This window comes from Ornithorhynchus anatinus, chromosome 10 (assembly GCF_004115215.2).
Source record: "Ornithorhynchus anatinus isolate Pmale09 chromosome 10, mOrnAna1.pri.v4, whole genome shotgun sequence".
In the NCBI taxonomy this organism is placed as follows: domain Eukaryota; kingdom Metazoa; phylum Chordata; class Mammalia; order Monotremata; family Ornithorhynchidae; genus Ornithorhynchus; species Ornithorhynchus anatinus.
The window spans coordinates 55,852,836-55,877,164 of NC_041737.1; the positions used below are offsets into that span (position 1 = coordinate 55,852,836).

At 66.5% G+C, this 24,329-nt stretch overlaps 1 protein-coding gene across 2 annotated transcripts in view; it reads right to left on the reverse strand.

Annotated features, from left to right (window-relative positions):
* The window catches only part of DIP2B (disco interacting protein 2 homolog B), a 31,351-nt gene extending 19,886 nt beyond the window's left edge, over positions 1-11,465 (reverse strand). The window contains exons 1-4 of one of the 2 annotated variants that reach the window (XM_029073373.1): positions 11,382-11,465; positions 8,128-8,253; positions 2,261-2,473; positions 424-570 (exon numbers count right to left, since the gene is read on the reverse strand). In XM_029073373.1, coding sequence (XP_028929206.1) covers positions 424-570; positions 2,261-2,473; positions 8,128-8,200 — 433 coding nt within the window. In that variant the 5' untranslated portion in view covers positions 8,201-8,253; positions 11,382-11,465. The remainder of the gene's footprint in view (positions 1-423; positions 571-2,260; positions 2,474-8,127; positions 8,254-11,381) is intronic. The other variant, XM_029073374.1, reaches the window with a different exon arrangement.
* Between the last annotated feature and the right edge of the window lie 12,864 nt (positions 11,466-24,329).

A 24,329-nucleotide genomic window follows, 5' to 3' on the forward strand; every position in this document is an offset into this window, starting at 1 on the left:
GCGGCCTCGGGGAGCGGGACGCCTCTAGACCGTACGCCCCTCGCGGTCCGGGAAGGTGCCGACCGCTCCGCTGGAACCGTCCCCGCCCGAGTGCTCCGTCCAGTGCTCTCTGCACGCCGTGAGCGCTCCGTAAATACCGTGGGCGGGGAACCCGGCGGCTAGTCCCGTCGGACCCAACTCTCCCGAGCGCTCAGTACGGCGCTCCGCACGGAGCGGGCGCTCCGGAAACGACGGATCGTTCGGGAGAGTCGAAGGGCGACCCCGGAGCCTCCGGGGGCCGAGGCCGCCCGGCAGGCACCGGCCAACGGGGGACGGCGGGAGAGAGGGCAGCGGGCCGGGCCCGGTGGGCAGGGGGCGGGCGGGCGGGGGGGGAGGGGGGCGCGACCCCAGCGAGGCGAGGAGGCCGGGCCGGGGCCCGCATACCATCAGCGGTGTCCATGAGGCTGGAGCGGTTGGAGCCCTTGTGCGAGCCTTTGACGATCCCGGACGGGGGCAGGTCGATGTTGGCCGGGCGCGCCGAGGACGAAGACGAGGAGGTAGTTGTGACATCTGGGGGCGTGGAGAAATTCTCTGCGGGGGAAACGGAGCGCGCGGGCAATTCAGAACCCCACCCGGAGTCCCGACCGTAGCGGGGGCGGGTCGCCTCGGCCCCCTACTTTGCCCTCTCTCCCCCGGCGTCCCGAACCGATCCCGCCAGCCTCGCCGGGATGGGGTCGCTGGTCCGGGCCCCCCGGTCCTTGGCGGGGGCGTCCGAGGCTGCCAGCCCTCTGGCCGGACGTGGCCAGGGGGAGGGTGTCCGCGTGAGAAACCCGGGGGCCGGGGGAGCCCGGCTCAGAGTCAGGGGAGGGGAGGTCGTAGAAGAGGGAGCCATTTTCGGCGATCAAATCGGCACTGGAGTGATGGGATTTCTAACTCGACTAAGCTGAGGGCCCCCTGGCTTCTCCCCGCCTCCGACCGCTGACCCCTGCCGCGCGGGCGGTGGCGGGGAGAGTGAGGGGAAGTGTAGGAGCCCCGCCCCCCCGCTCCTTCCGTGTCTCCCCGGCGGGCAGGGGAGGGGAGGTGCCCAGGCCCCGGGGTGTTTTCCCCAGACGCCTGGGTGCCCACCCCTGGGGAATTTCTCTCCTTCCCCAGAACCGTGGGAGGCGACGGCAAACGGCATCCGACGGCCCTTCTCTTCCGGGAAAGCCGCCGCTCGGCCAAAGACCGGCACACAGAGGCAGATGGTGCCGCGGCAGGAAGACGACGGGCGGCCAGCCGGCGGGGGGAGACGCGGGGGGAGGGCCGGGGGGAGCGGGTGCACAAGGAGCCCAAGAGCGGCCTGCGGCCCCCACCCCCAACCTGCCCCGGGCGGCACGGGCCAGAGCGGCATGCGGGGAGGCGAACGGCAGAGCCAAGCGGAAGCCGTCAGCTCGGGGCGGGGCGGCGGACCAGCCGAGGGAGCCCACCCCCGGCCCGGCCCGCGGGCCACGGCGCAGGCGCGGAGACTACGGTGCCGGAATCGAGGACGGGGCACAGAGGATGACGGTGATAATTATAAGCACGACGGTACCCGTGAAGCGCTTACTGTGTGCCAGGCACCGTTCTAAGCGCTGGGGCAGAGACAAGATAATCGGGTTGGACACAGTCCCTGGCCCACAGGGGGTTCACAGTCTTAATCCCCATTTTACAGACGAGGGAACCGAGGCCCAGAGAAGTGAACCGACTTGCCCAAGGTCACACAGACAAGTGGCGGAGTCGGTTTCAGAACCCGTGTCCTCGGACTCCCAAGCCCGCCGTTTCGGGGATTCTGGAAGGAAAAGTCTCTTCCTTCAGGCGATCTTTTGGGGCTCTAACGGGTTCATCTGTTCATTCGCTCAATCGTATTTATTGAGCGCTTACTGTGTGCAGAGCACTGTACGAGGCGCTTGGGAGAGTACGATACAATAGACACACTCACGTTTCCTGCCCACAGGGAGCTCACAGTCTAGAGGGGGGCTGTCCCAGGCTGTTTAAGCGGACGACGTGTCCGCTCGATCGCTTTCCCCCCTCCCCCCGAGCAGCTCATCGCTCAGACCTCACGGGCCGCCGCCGTCCGCCTCGGCCGGCGGCAGGAGCGCGGGCGCTGGCGCTCCCCGGCTTCGGGCGGGCGGCTCCGGAGCTCAGAGGCTCCCCGGGCACGCGGCCCGGATGGGGCGGCCGGGCTCGGGGCCCCCCGCCGCCCGGCCCTGCTCTCGGCCGGCCCCGTCGCGGGCGCGTCTCCCCCACGGGCTCCGGCGCCTACCTATCCTGGGGCCGGCAAACACCTCGGCCAGCGACCCGCTGGTCCCCTTGGCCTCGCCGTGGGACAGCGTAGAGGAGGCGGAGGAGGAGGTGGACGATCCCTGGACGGAGCGGTTGATCCAGGACTCGGTGTTCTGGAGGCTCTGCTGCAGGGCGGCGGACAGGGCAGCCTGGCGCCGCAGAGAGCCCTCGTCCTCCGAGGCCGAAGACGTGTCTGTGCGGGAGCAGAAAACAAGACGTTGGCGCCCGGGGTCCACGGCTCCTCCAGGCGGGCGGGGGGCTCGGGCCGGCGGAGACGGGCGGCCTCCCCTCTCGGCCCCCGACGAGGGGACGACCCTTCTGGATGGCCCCGGGACGACCGGTGGCTTCGGAACCGGCGGCTCCTTGAGTCCGGCCGGGGGCCGCGGGCGCTCCTCGCCGGAGGCGCCCGTCCGACCCCCGTCCAGATGAAATCCGGGGAGGACGGGGTCCTCCCTGGGGTCGCCGGGCAGAGCTGGAACCTCGGCCACACGATTACCGCTGCCGTCGGCCGGGCAAGCGGCGCCGCCCCGGACAAGGGTCTTCGCCCCTCATCCCGAGACGGCGGCCCATTCGATCGGGATTTCCCCCATTTTCTAGCAGATGGGGGTGGCGGGGCGGTGTCCGGCCGCGGATCCCTCCCTCAGAGCCCAGAGAAATTTGCCAGAGAAACAGCCGGGGCCACCGTGCACCAGAGAGAGGGAGGAAGGGCACCGGGGGAACCAGCTCGGTGAGAGAGGGCCCCAGCCTGGGTCGGGAGCTCCCTGGCTCGGGTGGCACCCGGTGGCCCCGGGTTGGAGGTTAATCGGCGACCCCCGGGCTGGGGCCGGCAGCTCAGGGCCCGAGACGAAACTCTCTCCGGCAGCCCCCGGCCTCTTTCAGCTCGGGGCCGGCCCCCGGCATAGAAAGCCGGAGGGCGGCGAGGACTCAGGCCCGATTCACGGCCCCTTCCCCTCGGACGAGCGGGCCGGCCCCTGAGAAGTCGTCTGTCTGTCTCCCCTCCAGACTGTACCTCCCAAAGCCACCGTACTCTCCGGAGCGCTCGGTACGTACGGCCTCTCCGCACACTTCCCTAAGCAAGCGCTCAATCAACACCGTCTGGCCCAGCAGGGAAGCGCCTTTCTCCCAGATCTCCACCGGGCCGCCGGCTCCACCCAGCTCCACTCCACTGGCGGTGCCCCGGGGCAGCTTGAGAAAGCTCCCCGCCAGGACCCCGGGGGGCGGGAACCGGCAGGGAGCACTTAAGTCCATAGCTGTGATTTATTTATCTCACCTCTGACCCCTGGCCCGCGTCCCGCCTCTGGCCTGGAACGCCCTCCTTCCTCAAATCCACCAGACCGTTACTCTCCCCCGTACTGCCAAGCCCTTCCGTAGGCCCATCTCTTCCAAGAGGCCTTCCCGGACTAAACTCCCCTCTCCTCTTCTCCCACTCCCTTCTGCGTTGCTCGACTCGCTCCCTTTATTCATCCCCCTCCCGGCCCCACCCCGCTTACGTCCATATCTGGCATTTCTTTATTTCTATTCATGTCCGTTTCCCACTCTGGACAAGCACGGTAAGGGCTCAATAAATACGACCAATGAACGAATGACTTCATTTCTATCAATGTCCGTCTCCCTCTCTGGACTGTGAGCTCGTGGTCAGGGAACTTACTTCCCGTGTTGTACTGCCCTTGCCCAAACGCTTACTACAGAGCTCTGCGCACGGTAAGCGCTCGATCGATATGACTGACAGGGAGCCCGAGGGGCCGGGCGTGTTCCCACCCGCCTCCCGGGAAGTGTGGCGTTCCCTCCCCGCCCGTGCCCGGAGCCCCTGGGGCAGACCCTAACCACGCTTGGGAGCATCTTCGAATCGGAATGACCCCATCTAATAATAACATTAATAATAATCAGGGCATTTGTTAAGCGCTAACTCTGTGCCAAGCACTGCATCGGGCTCTCGGGTGAATACAGGGCCATCAGCTGGGACACGGTCCCCGCCCCCGAGGGGTCCCGGTCTCAGAGGGCTCGGGGAGAACAAGCATCGAATGTTGCCCGCGGCCGCGGGCACCCGGCGGGCAACGGGCGGGACCGGGATGAGCGCCCGGGTCCCGCTCTTTCCCCCGGACCACGCCGCTTCTCCATCTCCACACCGGGGCTTTCCTGACTGGGTCTTAGAGCCAACTGCCTTCGTGAGGTCTCCTTATTGGATCAATTATATAATTAGGTGTATCGCTTGCATTCAATTACCCAATCTGTCTGCCTGTCGGTAACGGAGATCCTAACGGCTCCGAGCCGGCCCCCGGCAGAGGCCCCGTCCGAGGAAGGGCTGGGATGCTTCGCTTCTCCCTGGATCTGGGGGAGGGAGGAGGGGGCTGGCGGACCCCGGGGGGGGGGTGGCGGGGCTCTGAGAGCTGAGCGGGGTTGGGGGGGGGGGCAAGGGGACACCTCGGTTTCGTGTCGGCGGTGGGGAGGGGAAGCGAGACAGAGGAGCCCCGGACTTGGCCGACGAGGCCGATTTTTCAAAACCCGCAGCGCCCGCCGTTCTCGATCATCCGTCAGTCCATCACCTGATCGACAGCATCGGGGCTCAAACCTCACTCTCGTGCCCCGCCTCCCCGCCCCGCCCCGGACTGAGAGCTCCTCGAGGGCAGGGACAGGGTCTGTCAACCCATCGGTCCAGTGCTCCCGCTCCCAGGAGGCGCTCAATCAACGCCACCGACTGGCCGAGCGACTCACTGACGGTGCCCGCAAGCCCAGAGGTCCGGCCGAGTGAGGGTCCACCCCGGGCCCCTCCGGATGGGGCTGGGTGGGGGGCGAGGGGGCGGGGAGCGGGCGCCGAGTTCGGCGGCTTTCGGCTAGGCCCGGGCGGACGGGATTAACGGAGCGCGCCAATCGGGGGTCGAGGCGCAGGACGGGGGCTCCGGGGGTCCGCCTGCCTTCCTGGCTCTTCCATCCTGAGCTCCCGGGGGAAAGGGAATGGGAATTTCATCCCCATATTAACAACTGGGGTCTTTCTTAAGCACTTACTACGCGCCGAGCACTAGGCTAGGCCCTGCGGGAGATAACAAGATGATCAAGTCCCACATGGTGCTCCCAGTTTAAGCAGAGGGGAGGGCAGGCGTCGTTTTCCCACTTCGCAGATGAGGGGCACCGAGGCGCAGAGAAGTGCCTCGCCCGAGGTCACACTGCAAGTATGTGGCAGAGTCGGGATTAGAACCCAGGTCCCCTGACTCCCAAGTCCACCCTCTTTCCACTAGGCCACGCTGCTTCCTCATATCACACAGAAGGAAACCGTGAGCACCCTGTGGGCCGGGGACGGGTCTCCCGACTCTGTTGCCCTGGACTCTCCCAAGTGCTCAGTACAGCGCTCAGCACACAGTCAGCACTCGATAGATATCAGGAACGGATTTAGACGCAGAGGAAGGAGCTAAGCGACTTGTCCTAGATCACACGGAAGGTACGTGGCGGCGAGATTAGAACCCAGGCCCTCCCGGGCTGAGGCCCGCTGAACCACGAGAGCAGCTCCTCCAGACTCCCTCCGCATCCACTGGGGTGCTTAATACAGTGCCTGTCATCCAGTAAGTGCTCAACGATTACCACAGATATCATTATTACTATTTTGATGGGGTCCAGTCACCGCCCTTCCTTTTTATTCTCCGCGGGGTTGTATTACCCACCCCCCTCCCCTCCCCGGTCCGTGTGGCCGACTGGGAGCGGCAATCAATCCGCGACATTTACTGAGCGCTCGCTCCGTGCGGAGCGCCGTACTGAACGCTTGAAGTGGTAAGCGCTCGTCTCCCGGCTCGGCCTCTCCCCCTCAACCCGAGGCCAGGTTCGACTCCTCTACCGCTCTTTCGTGCCGGGCGGGGGGCGGGTTCAGCCGGCCTCTGGGCGAACCCTGCCCGCCAGCTTCCTCGCACGCCGGGCGCCACGCCCCGGGGCCCGCGGGGGCGTCGGAACCGGCCCGGCCTGGCGTTCTCCCCTCGCCCCGCGGTCCCCTCGGGGTGCCCGCGCCCCGGAGTCTGGGCCGGCACCGGGCACGCCGGGGGGGGGGCCCGGACGCCCCTCCAGAAACGCCTCCCTCCCTCCCGGCTCCCCCCCCCCCCGCCCGCCCTTCCGGCCGGGATTTCAGTCAGCCGGCGCGGGCTGGGTTTCTGTGAGCGCGCCGGCCCGGCAGCGTGAGTAATATCTGCACACAAAGAACTCCTACAGAGCGGGCGCTGAGGTAATGGCCTCATGACATGAGTAAATGATTTCAGCACATAAAGGGAAACTGGATGGCAGGAATTCAACCCGGCCGAAAGAATGCGAATCGCCCTCCCCCCGGCGCGGGGAGCACTCCGGCTCCGACGGCTGGCGCTCTCCGAGATGGGCGAGGGGCGCCCCGGGGCGACGACGGGACGAGGGCCGACGTTCCGCCGCCTCGGCTGGAAGAGCGGGGGGCGGGCGGGCGGACGCCGCGGGCCCGCGCCTCCCCCGGGGGACCACGGGGCCGCAGCCCTGACCCCTCCCCGGCCCCCGGCCGGAGACCCGGGCTTCGCTCCGGCGGCCGGGGTTGAATCGGAGCGGGCTCCGTCGAGGGCCGCCGGCTAGGGGCGGCCCACCGGGGCGGAAGCCGACTGAGGGCAGGGGCTGCCGCCTCCGGGACCTCCGAGAGAGACCCGTCCCCCCCCCCCGGCCGGCCGGACCGGCGGTGGAACGGGTCCCCGTCGCCCCCCCAAGCCCCCGGTCCCTCCGGACACCCGACGGGTTGACGGGACGGTAGCCGCGGGGGAAACACTCAAAGCCGCAGAGCCATCTGGCCGTCAGACACATGCCGAGCCGACACCGCAGACCGGGGATGGGGCGGGGGGAAGCAGAGACAGGCGGGGGCAGAGGCGGGAGCAGAGGCAGGGGAAGGGGACCCGCCACACACACCCCGATACGCCGAGGCGGAGTGAGGAAGAGGAAGCCCGGCCCCACGACAGACCCATTCGGCTGGAGGCCGCTCTCGTCTCCGAGGCCGGGGAGGGGGACGCCCTGCCCGCCGCCCTCTTGCCCTCGGGAGAGGGGAGTGCTCTTTTTGGGGGTCCCCCCCGCCCCCCGCCCCGGGTGCCGAGCGAGACCCTTTCCTCTCGGAGCGACGGGGGCTCCGGGACCCGCGGCAGGTGAGGAGGGAGGGTCGGCAATGTCGCTGTTGATGCCGGAAGGACTCTGGGGACAAATGAGTGCGGGATCCCTAATAAATGGGGAAAGACGAGTGTGGAATCCCTGATAAATAATTATAATAGTAACGGTGACGGTCAAACCCGTCTAGGTGCCAGGCACCGTACCGAGCGCCGGGGCCGTTTCGAGACAGGCAGGTGCGACTCGGGGCTCGCGGGGAAAAGGGGAGGGAGGTTAAGTACGGAATCCGGTTTAACAGAGGAGGAAACTGAGACCCCGTGAAGTGAGTGACTTGTCCGAGGTCCCTCAGCGGGAAAGGGGAGGAACTGGGAAGAGAGCCCAGGTCCTCCGACTGGCAAGCCTGGGCTCTCCCCTTCAGGCCACGCTGCTTCGCTCCCTCCATCTTGGAACGCGAGCCCCCGGTGAGGCGGGAGCCAAGCGCTCGGGACGGCGCTTGGGCCCATACCGAGCGCCGAACCAACATCCCAAGTATTGCCGCTTCGGGTCGGAGTCGGATGTTCGCTCTGGGGGACATCTGGCCCGGCCCCCGGGGACCCCCTCCCACCCAGGGGAGCGGGCCGGTGCCGCCGGTGCCGGAACCTGGGACGGGAGACGGGCTTCCCCGATCTCCGGGGCTGCGGGCGGTGGGGCGGGCCGGATGAGGACCACCCGCCCGGCTGGGGAATCGGCCCGGCCTCGGTCGCCGGGGGCCGCGCTCGGACTCACCTGGGGGCGTGCAGGCGTCCGCGGGCGACTGGACGAACGTAGACCGCCTTTTGGTGGGCATGGGCAGTGCCATCTTCTGTTCCTTGTGCTTCGCCAGAGCTGCCTGCACCGCCTCGGTGTGGATGTCTGAAAAGACCAAAGGGGCGGGAGGGGGGTGGCGGTGAGCGCCGTCGCCCCTCCACCTGCCCGGAGGAGACGGGGACGGCAACCCCGTCCGGCTCGGCGCCTCTCAGGCCCGGGCTCGGAACGCAGGCCTCCCGGGCCCTTTCCGCTCGGCCCGGCGACCGGACCGCATTTCACCGACCCCCGAAGCGGGGCCGGAGGCCGGGGTCCGACCGGATCATCTCGCCTCTAGCCCGGCGCTCGGCACAGGGCCGGGCGCAGAGCAAGCGCTTAAAAAATACGGCCGTGATCGGCGGCGGTATCATCAGTAGTCTTCTTCTTGGTCTCTCCAGGGCCCGGCACGGCATCAGACACCGACAGGAGTCTTTCGGCGGGGGGTGGGGACAGGAAGCCCCAGGGTCACCTCGGGTGCTCCGAAAATCCCGCGGCTCGTCCGGTGACCGGAACCGTGCCGGGAGACGGGAAAGCCCACGGGGGCTGTCGAAGCCCCGTTTTACAGACGAGGGCACCGAGGGCCGGAGAAGTGAAGTGACTTGCCCAGGGCCACCCGGCAGGCGAGCGGCGGAGCCGGGATGAGAAGCTGGGTCCCCTGATCCCCGGGCCCGGGCTCTGTCCATCCTCGATTAATTCCTGCCCACCGATGGCAATTACCGAGTGCCCACTCTCTGCGGAGCGTTGTACTAGGCGTGACCTGGGGGCGGGGCGGGGGGAGTCGAGTCAGCAGACACAATCCCTGGGCTCAAGGAGCTTGAGCTCTCTCTCTTTTTAAATGGTACTTTCTACACGCTTACTCTAAGCGCTGGTTAGATACAAGCAGTCTTCACCCCCATTTTACAGAGGAGGAAACTGAGGCACAGAGCGGCGAACTGACTGGCCCAAGGTCCCAGGGCGGACGAGCGGCGGGGCCGGGACGAGAACCCCGGTCCTTCCGACTCCCAGGCCCGGGCTCTAACCACCAGGCCGCAGCGCGTCTCTCTCGGCCAGGCGCCGCCCACCTTCCCCACTCAGAATACGGCCAGGGCCGACGGGGCTCCCTGGGGCCCGTATGTCTTTCATTGGCCAGTGTTCACCGAGCGCTTACCATGTGCACAGTGCTGTTCCGAGCGCTCGGAACGTATAATCCGGCACAGACAGAGACCATCCCCGCCCGATGACGGGCTCCTGTCTCCCTCATCCCCGGCTGGGCACGTACTAAGCGCCCGCCCGATACCGCGGCGATTCGTAGTGATCATCGCCCTCCCTGGAAGCGCCCCGGAGAGCGGGCGCCGCTCGGCTCTGGCCGTTCGGTCGCGGCGGGGCCACCGCCTCGGCGAGACCTCCGGGCTCACGCCACTGACGGCGTCGAGGTCGTCCCCGGCCCGCGAACCCACCCCCACGCCCCTCTCCCCCCCGGCCGGCCCTCCCCTCTCCCCCATCCGCTGGCGGGTTTCGATTCCTCTGCTCGTAAAGAGAAGCGCCGTGGCCTTCGGAGGAGCAGCGCGGGCTAGCGAACGGAGCGCGGTAGCCGCTAGACTCCCCTCTGGGCTGCAAGTCGTTACGGGCAGGCAACGTGCCCACCGACTCAGTGCGGCCTGGCCCAGTGGAGAGAGCCGGGGCCCGGGAGTCAGAAGGTCACGGGTTCTAATCCCGGCTCCGTCACTTGTCTGCCGTGACCTCGGGCGAATCGCCGCACTTCTCCGCGCCTCGGCTACCTCACCTGGAAAACGGGGCTTGCCGTCCCCTTCCCTCGGCCCCCACGGCCCCCGCCGGTTACGGCCTCGTCTCCCTCCTACCCTCCCTCTCCGAACGGCTCAACCGTCCTCGCCCTCTCCCGCGCCCGCAACCTCGGTGTCGTCCTCGACCCCGCGCTCTCACTCACCCCACACATCCGATCCGTCACCGGGACCTGCCGGTCTCACCTTCCCAACGTGGCCGAGATCCGCCCTCTCCTCGCCATCCAAACCGCCACGTCGTCGGTACGATCCCTCATCCTGTCCCGACTGGATGACTCCATCGGCCTCCTTGCTGACCTCCCAACCTCCTGTCTCTCCCCACTTCCACACTTCACTCCGCTACCCGGATTATCTTCCTAGAGAAATGCTCTGGGCACGTCACCCCCCTCCTCAAAAACCTCCAGCGGTTGCCCATCAAACTCTGCCTCAAACAAAAGCTCCCCACTCTCGGCTTCAAAGTTCTCCATCCCCCTGCCCCCTCTTAGCTCACCTCCCTTCTCTCCTCCTCCATCCCGGCCCGCACCCTCCGCTCCCGCTCACCTTCTCACTGTTCCCCGTCCTCGCCCGTCCCGCCGGCCCACATCCTACCTCCGGCCCGGAACGTCCTCCCTCCTCAAATCCACCAGACCGTCACACTTCCCTTCCTTTCAAAGCCCCACGGAAGGCTCCCCTCCTCCAAGAGGCCTTCCCCGCCTGAGCCCCCACTTTCCTCAGCCCCCTCCCCCCGCGTCGCCTCCATTCGCTCCCTTTCCTCTACCCTCCCTCCCCGCAGCACTTGTGCATATATGTACATACCTATAATTCTATTTATTTATACCGACGCCCATTTTCTTGATGTCTGTCTCCCCTTCTAGACTTGAAGCCCGGTGCGGGCAGGGATTGTCTCTTTATTGCTGAACTGTACTTTCCAAGCGCTCAGTACAGTGCTCTGCACACAGTAAGTGCTCAATAAATACGATCGAACGGATATTATTAATTATTATTACGGTATCTGTTAAGTCCTTACCACGTGCCAAACACTGTTCTAAGTGCTGGGGTAGACAGAGGGTAATCGGGTCGGACACAGTCCCTGTCCCACTTGGGGCTCACGGTCTTAATTCCCATTTTACGGATGAAGTAACGAAGGCCCGGAGAAGCTGTGTGACTTGCCCCAGGTTACGCAACCGAGAAGTGGCGGAGGCGAGATCAGAGGCCACATCCTCTGACTCTCAAGCCCGTGCTCTTGCCACTGGGCCACACTGCCCCTCTACTGAACGCCGGAACGCCGGGGCGCCCTCAGAGCCGCAGGTCGGGGGACGCCTCCTCCTCCTGCTTTCCTTCCGAGCCCCGTCCCCGGAACCCCCCCGCCCCCTCCGCCGAGCCCCCGGGGTCCCCCGGCCGGGCCGCGGGGGCCGACCCCCCCCCCGGCCCTCTCCTCACCTGAGCGGTAGCGTTCGTCGCGGGCGCCCCCCGAGCGGGCCCGGTGGTACTTGGAGGGGGCCGAGGCCGGGGCCGCGGACGGGGCCGCCGTCTGGTGGCGCGGCTCCTTCTGCGAGGCGGGGTCCGTTCCTGGGGAAGCGAGGTCGGACAGGTGGGTTTTCGTCGTCACGGGACCGAAGGCCGGCCCGGGTCCCGGATGCCGCGGGAGGAGGGGGCTCGGGGTCCCGGGGACCCGCCGGCGGAGGGGGGCGGGGGGGTGTCGAGGAGCCCCACCCCGCTCGTCCTTGGCGGCGGGGCGGGACCGGGGCCCGTTACCACGCAGGGGCCGCCCGACGAGCTGACCCCTCCCTGCCCTTGGAGACGCCTCCCGGCTCCGTGACCCGGGGAAGACTAGACTCCGGGCCCCGCCGGGCTCACCGAGACGCCCACCCTGCCCGCCCGCAGCCCGTCCGCCGGCCGGGTGGCCCGGAGCTGGGGGTCCCGAAGATTGGGGGGCTTATTCGTTCACTCATTCATTCAATAGTATTTATTGAGCGCTCACTACGTGCAGAGCACCGTACCAAGCGCTTGGAATATACCATTCGGCAACAGACAGAGACCACCCCTGCCCAGTGACGGGCGAGAGCCCACCTCAGCCTCCGTGACCTCGGCCTCGGGAGCGGAAACGTTCTCCTCCTCGGCTCCTCGGCGACCGCCTCCCCCGTTTCGGTTTCCGTCCTTGAACCCGGCCACCCGCTCCCCTCCCCGCTGCGCCCAATCAATGCCACTGGGTGACTGACCGAGCGATCGGTCGGTGCCAGCTCCCGGCGGGCGGGGAGAGTGGCCCGCTCTGTTGCGGTCTATCTCCCGGGCTCCCGGCGGGCACGCCGTTAACAATTTTAACCGTGGTACCCGTTCAGCGCTTACTATGAGTTAAGCACTGTTCTTGAGGGACGTTCAGGTTGGACGGAGTCCGTCTCCCGCAGGGCTCGCCGTCCAGGTGGGAGGGAGGAGGGGTATGGGAGCGGCGTGGCGTAGCGGAGAGACCGCGGGCTGGGAGTCATCCCGGCTCCGCCACGTGACTGCTGTGTGACCTTGAGCAAGTCGCTTCGCTTCTCTGGGCCTCAGTGACCTCATCTGTAACACGGGGATTGAGACCGCCCGCCCCACGTGGGACCACCGACCGTGCCTTGTGTCCACCCCAGGGTTCAGAACAGTGCCTGGCACACAGCAAGCGCCTAACTAATAATACTGAAAAAAAAAAAAAATCAGATCGGTCACAGTCCCTGACCCCCACTGGACTCCGGGTCTCGGAGGGAGGGGAGACGAGGAGACGGAGGCCCGGGGAGGCCTAGCGCCTTGTCCGAGATCACAGTCAATCAATACATCAATCAAAGGTCTTTACTAGGCGCTTACTAGCTGCAGAAAGACTATCTTACCATCTATTACCCTATTTATTTCGTTAATGAGGCGTACATCCACTTGATCCTATTTACTGCTATTGTTTCTGTCCGTCCGTCTCCCCCGATTAGACCGTCGACGGGCAGGGAGTGTCTCTCTCTGTTGCCTAACTGTCCATTCCAAGCGCTCAGGACAGCGCTCCGCGCATAGTCAGCGTTCAATAAATACTACTGAACGAATGCGGAGCACTGTACTCGGCGCCCGGGAGAGTCCGATCCAAAGGAATTAGCGGACGGGTTCCCCGCCCGTACCGAGCTGACCGTCTGGAGGGGGAGGCGGTCGTTAATACGAATCAACAAGTAATTTGTAACCTAGGATTTAAAGCGGCGTCCGGGACCGAGGCCCAGAGAAGTGAAGCGACTTGCCCAAGGTCACCGGGCCGACAAGCGGCAGAGCCGGGATTACGACCCGTGACCTTCCGACTCCCGGGCCCGGGTTCTAGCCACCGGGCCCCGCCGTTCCGCGGTGGACCGTTCCGGGGCCCCCTCCGGGTTCGCTCGGCCCCGGTCCCGCCGTAGCTCGGCGGGGCTCCGGGCGCGCCGGGCCGGCGACCACCTTGCCGCAAACTTTCTACGCCGACGCGGGGGTCTGCAAAGAGCCCCCGGAGACGGAGAAAGTGGCGCCGGCAACCCCCCTACCTCCGGAGAGAGCCGCGCCGCCCGAAATAGGCCGGGGGGACCGACGAGGAAGCTGCTATTTTTGCTCCCCGGGGCCCACGTGGCACTCGCAGGAAGGAAGCGCCGTCGGCCCCCGGCGGGCGGCTTCTGCCGGGGGGCGGGCGGGCGCCACGCCAGCTGCGGCTGGCGGAGCCCGGGTTCACGGCGGAGGCCGGAACGCGCCCGCCGCGAGCGGGCCCACCCGACCGCCCGCCGCGCTCCGTCGACCGACGAGCGGTTCGTGCGACGGCGACAGAAAACCGTAATTGGCGTGCGGCGGGCCCCGGCGGGCCCGGATCGAAACATCCTGCCGGGCGCACGCCGCCGGGCACGCTCTTTCGGGTACCTCTCCCGGGGGGCGTACGGCGCCAGGCGCACGAGCCGCCGGGGGCACACGCCACCAGGTGCCCACCCCATTCGTTCATTCATCTTCACTGAGCGCAAGGCACCGAACTAAATGCCGGGGAGAGGACAATTTAACAACAAGCGGACACACGCCCTGCCCACAACGAGCCCACAGTCTAGAGGGGGAGGCGGTAATATAAATAAACGGGGGAGCAGCGAGACTTAGCGGAAAGAGCCCGGGCTCGGGAGTCGGCGGACGTGGGTTCTAATCCCGGCCCCCCCCCGCTTGTCTGCCGGGTGACCCGGGGCCAATCGCTTCACTTCGCTTGGCCTCCGTGACCTCATCTGTAAAATGGGGATGAAGACTGTGAGCTGGATGACCTCGTATGTACCCCAGCGCTTAGAACAGTGCTTGGCACAGAGTAGGCGCTTAACAGATGCCATCGTTATTATTATTGTAAATTACTGATGTGCCGCGGGGATGGGAGGGAGCAGGTAAGAGCAGCGCAGAAGGGAGTGGGAGAAGAGGGGAGGAGGGTTTAGTCAGGGGAGGCTTCCTGGAGGAGCTGGGCCGGCAAGAAGGTTTCGGGCGGGCGGGGGGCGAGCAATTTTCTGGCTGATAGGAGGAGGGAGGGCATTCCACGCCAGAGGGAGGATGTGGGCGAGAGGTCGTAAACGAGACAGAGAAACAGCGACTCCGGTCGGACTTGAACCCACTACCTTTGAACCCCCCCCCCCCCCACCCCAACTCTAGAAGTCTGATGTGCTCTCCATCGCGCCTGGGGCACGTACCGCCGGGGCGGCGCGCCCTGGCCGGCCCCTCCGCCGCGCGGGGGCCCATCCGGCGGGAGATCTCCGGCCCCGGGGCCCGGCCGCGGCGCGGGCGGGCCGTCCCCCGTCCGTGGGCCGGGCGGGCTACCTCCCATCCCGCCCGTGGCCGCCTCTCGGTTCCCGTGGAAGCTCGCCGTTCCCCAAGGCCCGGGGTCGGGGACCAGACCGAGGGCGGTCGGCTCCCGGGGGCGTCCGGTCCAAATCCCCGGGAGGGGAGGGGACGGGGCCCTTGTCTCCGAGACCCGGGCAGGGGGCACTGTGCCCGCTGGGAGCTGCACAAACCCCAGGCCGCTGACATTTGAGATCCCCCCGGCAGCATCCCCCCCGCGCCCCGCCGCCCATCTGGCCGGCGGGAGGGGGCCAGCCGCGGTGCCGTCATCTCCACCGCCGGAGAGCCCGGCGGGCGGCCCGGGGCCGGGAAGCAGCCCCCCACCATGCCCGCCGCCGGGCTCGCCGACCCGGGGGCTCCCCCGCGTTTCACGGGGAGAATCTCCCAGGCCCGGGGGCACGGCGCGAGCGGAGAGGGCCGAGCCGGCCCGGCCCGGGGGGAATCCGGGACGAGGGGGAGGCTGAGGAGAGGAGAACGCCAGCTGCCTGCCCCGCGGGGCGCGAGGGGAGGCCACGGCGGGGGAGAGGGGCTGGGGGGGCAGGACACCGCGACGGGAAAGGGACCGCGAACTGAGGGGGCGAGACGCCGGCTATGGGTGTGGCCTGCCCTCGCTCCCGTCCCCGGACCGAGGTGGCACCTTCCGATCAGTAGTGACAGAATGGCAGCCACCCGCTCCGCCGCATTCTACTCTCCCGAAGGTTCACCACAGTCCTCCGCACACGCGCTTCGTAAATTCCAGCGGTTGACCGATGAAATAGAAGTAGATGGAGACTCGGCGCGGCCTACTAATGATAATGACGACGGTCCTTGTCATCCGCCTACCAGGCGCCAAGCGCCGTTCTCGGGGCCGAGGTGGAGACGGGTTAATCGGGTCGGACCCGGTCCCTGTCCCACCTGGGGCTGACCCTCTTGATCCCCGTTTTACAGACGAGGTGAGTGAGGCACAGAGAAGTGACTTGCCCAAGGTCACGGAGCAGACACGTGGCGGAGCCGGGATTAGAACGCGGGTCCTTTTGAGTCCCAGGCCCGTGATCTATCCACTGAGCCACGCTGCCGCCGCTCACGTGGGCTAGTGGGTAGAGGACGTGGCCCGGCGGACCCGCCGCGGGCCTAGAAGACCCGGGTTCTCGTCCCGGGTCCGCCACCGCTCGCTCGGCTGTGTGACCTCGAGCGGGTCACTTGGCCTGTCTGCGCCTCGGTGACCTCACTTTGTGAATCGGGGACAGACGCTGCGCGTCTCTTGTGGGGCGGGGACCGCGCCCAACCCATCCACCCCGGCGCGTGGAGAAGCAGCGTGGCTCAGTGCAAAGAGCCCGGGCTTGGGAGTCAGAGGTCGCGGGTTCTAATCCCGGCCCCGCCGCTTGCCGGCTGGGTGACACTGGGCAAATCTCTTCACTTCTCTGGGCCTCGGTTGCCTCATCTGCAAAATGGGGATGAAGACCCACAGTGGGACAATCTGATGACCCCGTGTCTCCCCCAGCGCTCGGAACAGTGCGCGGCACATACTAAGCGCTTAACAAATACCAACATCATCATTATTGCTAGAGTACCGGCGCCCAGTAAGCGCCTAACCGACACCGTTAAAAAAAAAAAAAGACTCGCTAGCTCCTTCTAAGCGGAGCTCACGGCCACCGAGTCCATCGCGCCGTCCTCTCCCCGGCGCTCAGGGCGGGGGTCCGCACCGAGTAAGCGCTCAATACGCCGACCGTCGACGGACCGAGCGCGGCGGGGCGGAGGGGGAGCCCGGCGAGTCCGTCGAGCGGGCCGGACCACGGGGCCTCCCCACGGACCCACTAGGTGTCAGCAGCGGATCTGGACGTGGACTTGGTTTGCAAAATGGAAAGTTGCAAGAAAAAGCCACAGGACGCCTGCCTTGCTTTCCCCCCCCCCCCCCCCCCCGGCCACCCAAACTCCACGCCCTTCCAACCCCTCCCTCCCCGCCGGGCCTCAGGTCGGGGTTCGCCGGCGGAGGGAGATCCCGCCCCCCCCCCCCCCCCCGCCCGGCACCGGGACCACCTGACGCCGCTGGGCCGGGATCCTCTCCCGACGCCCCCCCCCCCCCCACCCCGGAAGGCCCGGCTCAACCGACCGGCCCCCTCAGCCCGCCGACCGATCGATCGGTTCGGTCGGGGGGCCCGCTGTCCGCGAAGCGTCGTCCCGGGGCTCGGGACCCTGTCCGGGCAGACCGGGTCGAGCCGAGAGACCCCGGGGGTAGGAGCCGGGGCGGTCGAGGGGGGCGGTGGGGCGGTTTGCGTTTCGGGAGGGAAGGCGAGGGCCGAAAGGCAGGCGGGCTGACGTGGCCCCGGACCGGGCCTCTCCCCACCTCCGCTGGCCGCCGGCCCCGGGCGGGGATTCCGGACGGGCGAGACCCGGCCCCCGCCGTAGAGTGGGGAGGCGGCTCGGCTCCGGGGCCCCCCGGCTCCCGGCCCCCCAGGCTGGTGGCAGGGCGCGGCTCGGTGGAGAGAGCCAGGGCTTGGGAGGCAGGGGTCGTGGGTTCGAATCCCAGCTCTGCCCCTTGTCAGCTGTGGGCAGGTCATTTAACTTCTCTGTGCCTCAGAAAATGGGGATGAAGACCGTGAGCCTCACGTGGGCCAACCTGACGACCCTGTATCTCCCCCAGCGCTTAGAACGGTGCTCTGCACACAGTGAGCGCTTAACAGATACCGACATCATCATTAGGACTACCCGAGGCCCTCTCTGCCGGGCCCATTCAGTCGGGGCGGCTTCCGACCTGGTCCTCCTGGGCCAGGCCGGGTGGGCGGGGCGGGGGGCTCCCCAGCCCGGTCCGCCCTCGGGACCCCGGGAGCGAGCGCCCTGAGGGGGTCGAGAGGCGCCGGGAGGGTCGGGCGGGGCCGGGCGAGCACTGACCGGGGAGCCGGCTCGGGGTGGGGGCGCCCAAAGGCGCGGGAGGGAGGGAGAGGACCCGGAGCGCCCGGCGGCGGGGAGGGGCGTGGGAATGGCCGCAGGTGGGCTCCGCCCTGGGTGGAAGATGACTCCACGCCAGCTCCTTCTTGGCGAGCTGGGGGAAGGCCCGGCCACGGGAGGCGGGTCCCGTCCCCGCCCGGGCCGAGGAACGCCCGGGACATTCTGGGGGAGGGCGGGGGCACGCCGTTCCCGATAAGTGAAAGCCCCGGACACCTTCCCCGTGGTTCTCCTCTAACGCGCGGCACCGCTCCGTTCCAGAGGACCGGAAGCTACGAGGACGAGGAGCTCTCACCGCCCCGGGAGCTGAGGGACGGAGAAGAGACCCCGTGGCCGTCCCGCAGGAAGACGGCGGGATCGCCCCCGGGACGGAGCGGGAGGACCCGGGATCCTCCTCCGGTCCAGCTCCGCGGGGCCGAAGCGGGGGGCCGGAGGGCATCCCGCCCGTCTCCGGGCCCGGCCGTGCGGGTGACTCGGCCGGCCCAGCCAACCTCCATCCGTCGACCGGCGCCGATCCTTCCCCCTCTACACCGTCGGCAGGGAATGTGTTCCTATGTCCTCTCCGGAGCGCTCGGAACAGTGCTCTGCACGCAGAGAGCGCCCAATAAAACGACTTACTGATCCCCGCGGGCGCGGCACCGTGCCGAGCACCCGGGGGGGGGCTACGGGACGACCGACGCGACCCCTGCCCTCGAGGAGCTTAGGGTCTCCGTGAACGACCCCCTGGCCCGTCGGCCCCTTATGGGCGGGGAACGCGTCCGCTGATTATGTCGCGTCGTCCCCTCCCTAGCCCTCAGCCCAGTGCCCGGCACAGAGTAAGCGCTCAATAAATACCATCGATCGATTGGAAGAGGACGACGGAACGGGCACATCCCCCCGCCCGCGACGGGCTTACGGTCTCTCCTCGGCTCCGGTCCCGTCCCGACTCCCCGCCCCCCGGCTCCCTCGCCGCCGTTTAAAGGCGTGCTGGGTTGGGAGGGTTGGGTGAGGAGGATGCGGGGTGACCCTCACCTTGGATCGGAGGGACGTAAGGAGCCAGGAGCTTCGACCTCTTCTTCTCATATCCCTTCTGGGTGATGTCCCCTGAAAAGGAGAAGAAACGGAGCGGCGTTACAAGAGACTCGACCCCCGCCACGTGCGCCGCTAAGGGGTCCGGCCGCCCTCGGCTGGGGGCGGGGGCCCGACGGGGCCGCGTTCCCGGTGGCGGGGCCGAGAGCGGGCCCGGAACGCGGAGCGTCTCGGCTCTCCCTCGAGGCGGGAGGGTGGTCCGGGGGGCACTTTTCGGAGCGGGCCTGCCCCGAGGAGTCACCCCGTGGGGAGGCGGCGCCCGCTCGGCGGGGCGGCGGGGGGCAGGAGCAGCCCCCGCGGGGCACCGCCCCGGCGGACCGGACAACCGGGACCGGCGTTTACGGGATTCGAGCCGGTCCCCGCTCCGGGTGGTCGCCAAAAAGAAAGCACACGCTCTTGGCCGGGCCGGGTCGCCTCTCCCCACCTCTTCCTTTGCTCTCTGACATCCCCACCCCGGGTCCCGTTTGGAGTCTAGACTAGACTCTCTTCTAGACTGGAAGCTCCTTGTGGGCAGGGAACGTGTCTACGAACTCTGCTAGACTCTCCCAAGGGCTGAGTACAGTGCTCTGCACACCGTTAAGTGCTCATTAAATTCCGTCGATTAAGTCCAAGACGGGGGGGGTTAGGGAGGGGGCCCGGGGAGGATCTCCCCGGCCTCGGCTCTGTGATTCTGGTCTTTTGGGGGTTTTTATGGTCTCGGTTAAGCGCTCACTACGTGTCAAACACAGTTCTAAGCGCCGCGGTGGGTACAGGAGAATTAGGTCGGACAGAGTCCCCGTCCCGCTTTGACTTCACGATCTGAGTAGGAGGGAGAAGTGGGGAACGAGGGCCCGGAGGAGAGAAGTGACTGGCCCACGGTCACCCAGCGGACGAAGCGGCAGAGCCGGGATTAGAACCCAGGTCCTCTGACTCCCGGGTCCGGGCTCTAGCGGCGAGGCCGCGGCGTCTCGGGCGCACGTAACACGGGACGTACAGACCGCTCCTCGCCGACCGTCTCCTCCCCCCGTGAGCGCTCGGCTGCCCTACTCCCTTCGCGACCCGCCCCGGCTCCCGGCGGGACGTCGCTCTCCTGCCCCGGTGGTATCTCCGGACCGTCCCCGGCTCCCCCCGGGGGCCCGACGGCTCGACACCGAGGCCGACGGGAGCCTCCCGGGGGTCTGGGAGCCACCGGGGAGGGGAAGGGGGGGGGGGGGGGCGTCCTCCCCGGCCCGGCCACACAATCCCGCCATTGTCGGCCTGAGGGAGCCCGTCGTCTCGTCGCGTTTGAAATCTCCACAGAAAACGTCCTCCCCTCCCCGCCGCGCTCCCGCTTATTAGCGCTCTAATCGTACTCGAGTTCGCCAAGTATTCCGTGGGGGCCCCCGGCTCTCCCGCCCGGCCCGGCCTCCGCCGGCGGGGCGGTTCTAGGACCAGACCCTCTCCCCCGGACCCCCGTCCGGGAAGTGGCCGGCGCCTCGCCCCTCGCCGGCCGGGTGATCCGGGGAAGTCGCTTGGCTTCTCCGGGCCTCGGTTTCCTCGTCTGGAAACTGGGAATTCCATACCTGTCCTCCCTCCCCCATTAAACTGCGAGTCCACGGGGGCTGTGTCTGACCTGATTCCTTGGATCCCCCCCCCCGCCCCCCACAGCGCTTACAACGCTGCTTGCCGCGTAGGAAGTGCTTCGCAAATAATAACGGGATACTTGTTAAGCCCTCGCTATGTGCCGAGCACTGTTCTAAGCACCGGGGGGGATACAGGCTAATCGGGTTGGACCCGGTCCCCGTCCCACCCGGGGCTCACACGCTCAGTCCCCTTTTTACAGATGAGCTCAAGACTGCCAGCCCGTCGTCGGGCGGGGATGGTCTCTGCTGCCGAATCGTCCATTCCAAGCGCTCAGCACAGTGCTCCGCGCACAGTAAGCGCTCAGTAAATACCACTGAATGAATGGATGAAACCATCAGTCGCCAGGCTCGGTGGAAAGAGCCCGGGCTTGGGAGGCGGAGGTCATGGGTTCGAATCCCGGCTCCGCCACTTGTCAGCTGTGAGACTGTGGGCGAGTCACTTTACTTCTCTGTGCCTCCGTTACCTCATCTGTCAAATGGGGATGAAGACCGTGAGCCCCACGTGGGACAACCTGACGACCCTGTATCTACCCCAGCGCTCAGAACAGTGCTCGGCACAGAGTAAGCGCTTAACAAACACCAACAAACAAATAAATCATCGTTATTATCACCAGTAATGCCGGTAACCGCCAAGCGCTGATTATGTGCCAAGCCCTGTCCTAAGCGCCGGGGTGGATACCGGCAAGCCAGATCGGACACAGTCCCTGTCCCACGCGAGGAAGCAGCCGAGGCGTGGAGGAGTGACCTGCTCCAGGTCACACGGCAGCAGCCGCGCGGCGGCGCCGGGGATGGAACCCACGACCCTCCGCCTCCGCGGCCCGGGCTCCGGGCGCAGCGCGTTGCAAGTGCTCGATAGACACGACCGGACCGACGACGGAGGAGGAGCGGAAACCGCAACGGGCCCCTGGCGGCTGGGGACGGGCTCAGGAAGAGGGCGGGGGGACGGCGGGGGACGAGGGGGGCAGGTGGAAAGTACCGACCCGGAGGGGTTTCCATTTTGAACTCATCTGTGGGTTTGCATCGGCCGGGCCGCTGCCCGCAGGACAGGACCGGGGGGGGGGGGGAATCACTCGGGCCCACCCCACCCCGGGGACCCCCGGGGCCGCGGGACGTGGCATCCTCCCCGCAGCCCTCATGTGTCATTTTATTTATTTGCATTAAGGCCTGCCTCCCCCCATCCAGACCGTCAGCTCGTTGTGGGCAGGGAACGTCACCGCTCTATTGTTCTGTTGTTCATCCAGCGGTGTTTAAATGAATACTGAGCGCTTACTGTGTGCGGAGCACTGCGTTGTCCTCTTGTACCCTCCCGAGCGCCTAAACGGTGCTCCGCACGTAGCGCTCAACAAATACGAACGAATGAACCCCCGGGGGCCACTGAGGCGGAGCATCTCTATGTCCGTTTTCCTCTCTACTAGACCGGAAGCTCCTCGGGGGCAGGGAGGGTGTCCGTTCTACTGTCCTCTCCCGAACGTTTAGTACAGTGCTCTGCACACGGTAAGCGCTCAATAAATACCGCTGGCTGACTGACTGGACACCGAGTCTGCCTAAGCTTCTGCCAAAGGCCGGTGGGGGGGGGGGTGGGGGGGGGTCAACGGGACCGGGTCCGTCGACCCCCCCGAATCCTGGCCGGGTGATAATGAGGATAATAATTAATATTAATCATCGTGGCATCTGTTAAACGCTGACTATGTGCCAGGAACCGTACTAAGCGCCGGTGCAGATACAAGTCAGTCAGGTTGGAGCCAGTCCCTGTCCCACGTGGGGCTCCTGGTCTTCATCCCCATTCTCCGGATGAGGTGACTGAGGCCCACAGAACTGAAGCGACTTGCCCAGACAAGTGGCAGAGCCGGGATTAGAACCCAGATCTTTCCGACCCCCGGGCCCCGGGCTCCATCCGCTCGGCCCCGCTGCTTCTTCCGGCGGCCCCGGGCTGCTGGGTCGGCCACGCCGCCCGCCCCCCCCCCCCAAAATGTTGGTATCTGTTAAGCGCTTACTCTGAGCAGAGCACCGTTCTGAGCGCTGGGGGACATAACAGGGTCATCGGGTCGTCCCACGGGAGGCTCCCAGTTAATCCCCATTTCCCAGATGCGTTAACAGAGGCCCAGAGAAGTGAAGCGACTCGCCCACAGTCACCCAGCTGACAAGCGGCAGGGCCGGGATTCGAGCCCGTGACCTCTGACTCCCAAGCCCGGGCTCTTTCCACTGAGCCGCGCTGCTCCTCGGCAGGACCAAGCCCGGGGCGGGAAAGGCCGCCGGCCGCCGGAGGCACGGCTCCTGCTCCCCCGAGCCCGGCGGAGCGCCTCCTCTCCGGCCCCCTAATCCAAGGCCCGCCTCCTCCGAGAGGCCTTCCCCGATGAATCCCCCCTTTCCTCGTCTCCCACTCCCTTCTGCGTCGCCCTGACTCGCTCCCTTTCTTCATCCCCCGGCCCGGCCCCGCGCCGCTTAGGTCCACATCGCTCATTTCTTTCTTTCCATTAATGCCCGTCTCCCCCTCTAGACCGTAAGCTCCTCGCGGGCGGGGAATGCGTCTCTTTACCGCTGTCCCCTCCCGAGCGTTCGGTGATGATATTAATCAATAATAACGTTGGTATTTGTTAAGCGCCTACTACGTGCAGAGCACTGTTCTAAGCGCTGGGGTAGACACAGGCGAATCGGGTTGTCCCCCGTGGGGCTCACAGTCTTGATCCCCATTTGACAGATGAGGTCACTGAGGCCCGGAGAAGGGAAGTGACTCGCCCACAGTCACCCAGCTGACGAGTGGCAGAGCCGGGATTCGAACCCACGACCTCTGGCTCCAAAGCCCGCGCTCTGTCCACTGAGCCATGCCGCTTCGACCTCGGCATACATTAAGGGCGCGATAAATACGACCGAGTGAAAGAACGAATACGTGAATGGGACGCTCCGACACGAGGACCTCACTGAGCCCCCTACTGCGGCCCGCTCCCGATAATATTAATAATAATTGTGGTATTTAAGCGCTTCCTAGATAGAGGTAGTCCAGGTCCCACATGGGGTTCGTGGTCTCAATCCCCGTTTGACTCCACTAAGGAATGGGTCTGCTTATTGTCGTTCTCTTCCAAGGGCCCAGCACAGCGCTCTGTACGTAGGAAGCGCTCAGTAAATCCCACCGATCGACAGACCCTGCTCCCCTAGCGCCGGCTTATACTCGCTGTGCCCGATCCCACGGAGGGGCAGCGAGGCTCGGTGGCAAGAGCCCGGGCTCGGGAGTCAGAGGTCGTGGGTTCGACACCCGGCTCTGCCACTTATCAGCCGGGTGACGGTGGGCGAGTCACTTCGCTTCTCTGGGCCTCGGTTCCCACATCTGGAAAAAGGGGGATGAAGACTGTGAGCCTCACGTGGGACAACCTGAGGACCCTGTATCTCCCCCAGCGCTTAGACCGGTGCTCTGCGCATAGTAAGCGCTTAACAAATACCAGCGTTATTATTATTATTATTTAGCTCGCTGCCGACCCCTTTCCCACGGCCTCCCCCTGGCTTGGAACACCCTCCCTCTGCACATCCCCCCGACCGTCGCTCTCCCCCGCCTCCGAAGTCTTTCTTAAGGTCTCATCTCCTCCGGGAGGCCTTCCCTGATCGACCCCACCTTTCCACCGCTCCCTCTCCCTCTGTCGACACTGGAATCCGTGACCTTTGGCCATCTGATACTCGCCCCGCTCCCGAGCCCGCGGGATTTACGGACATCGCTCTAAATTAAGTCTGATCGATCATCCCTTCCTCCGAATGTCCGTCTCCCCCTCCGGACCGGCGGCGGGGAACGCGGCTGCTGATTCGCTCGGCGTGGACTCTCCCCGGCGCGTAGTACGGTGCTCTGCACAGAGTGAGCGCTCAAGAAATACGACTGACTGAACGAATGAGGTCAGTTAACAACCTTTAGGAGGTCTGGTCTTCCCTCGGTCTCCTCTTCGCTGGGCTAAATCCGGCCCCACGCGGGACAATCCTATTACCTCGTATCTAC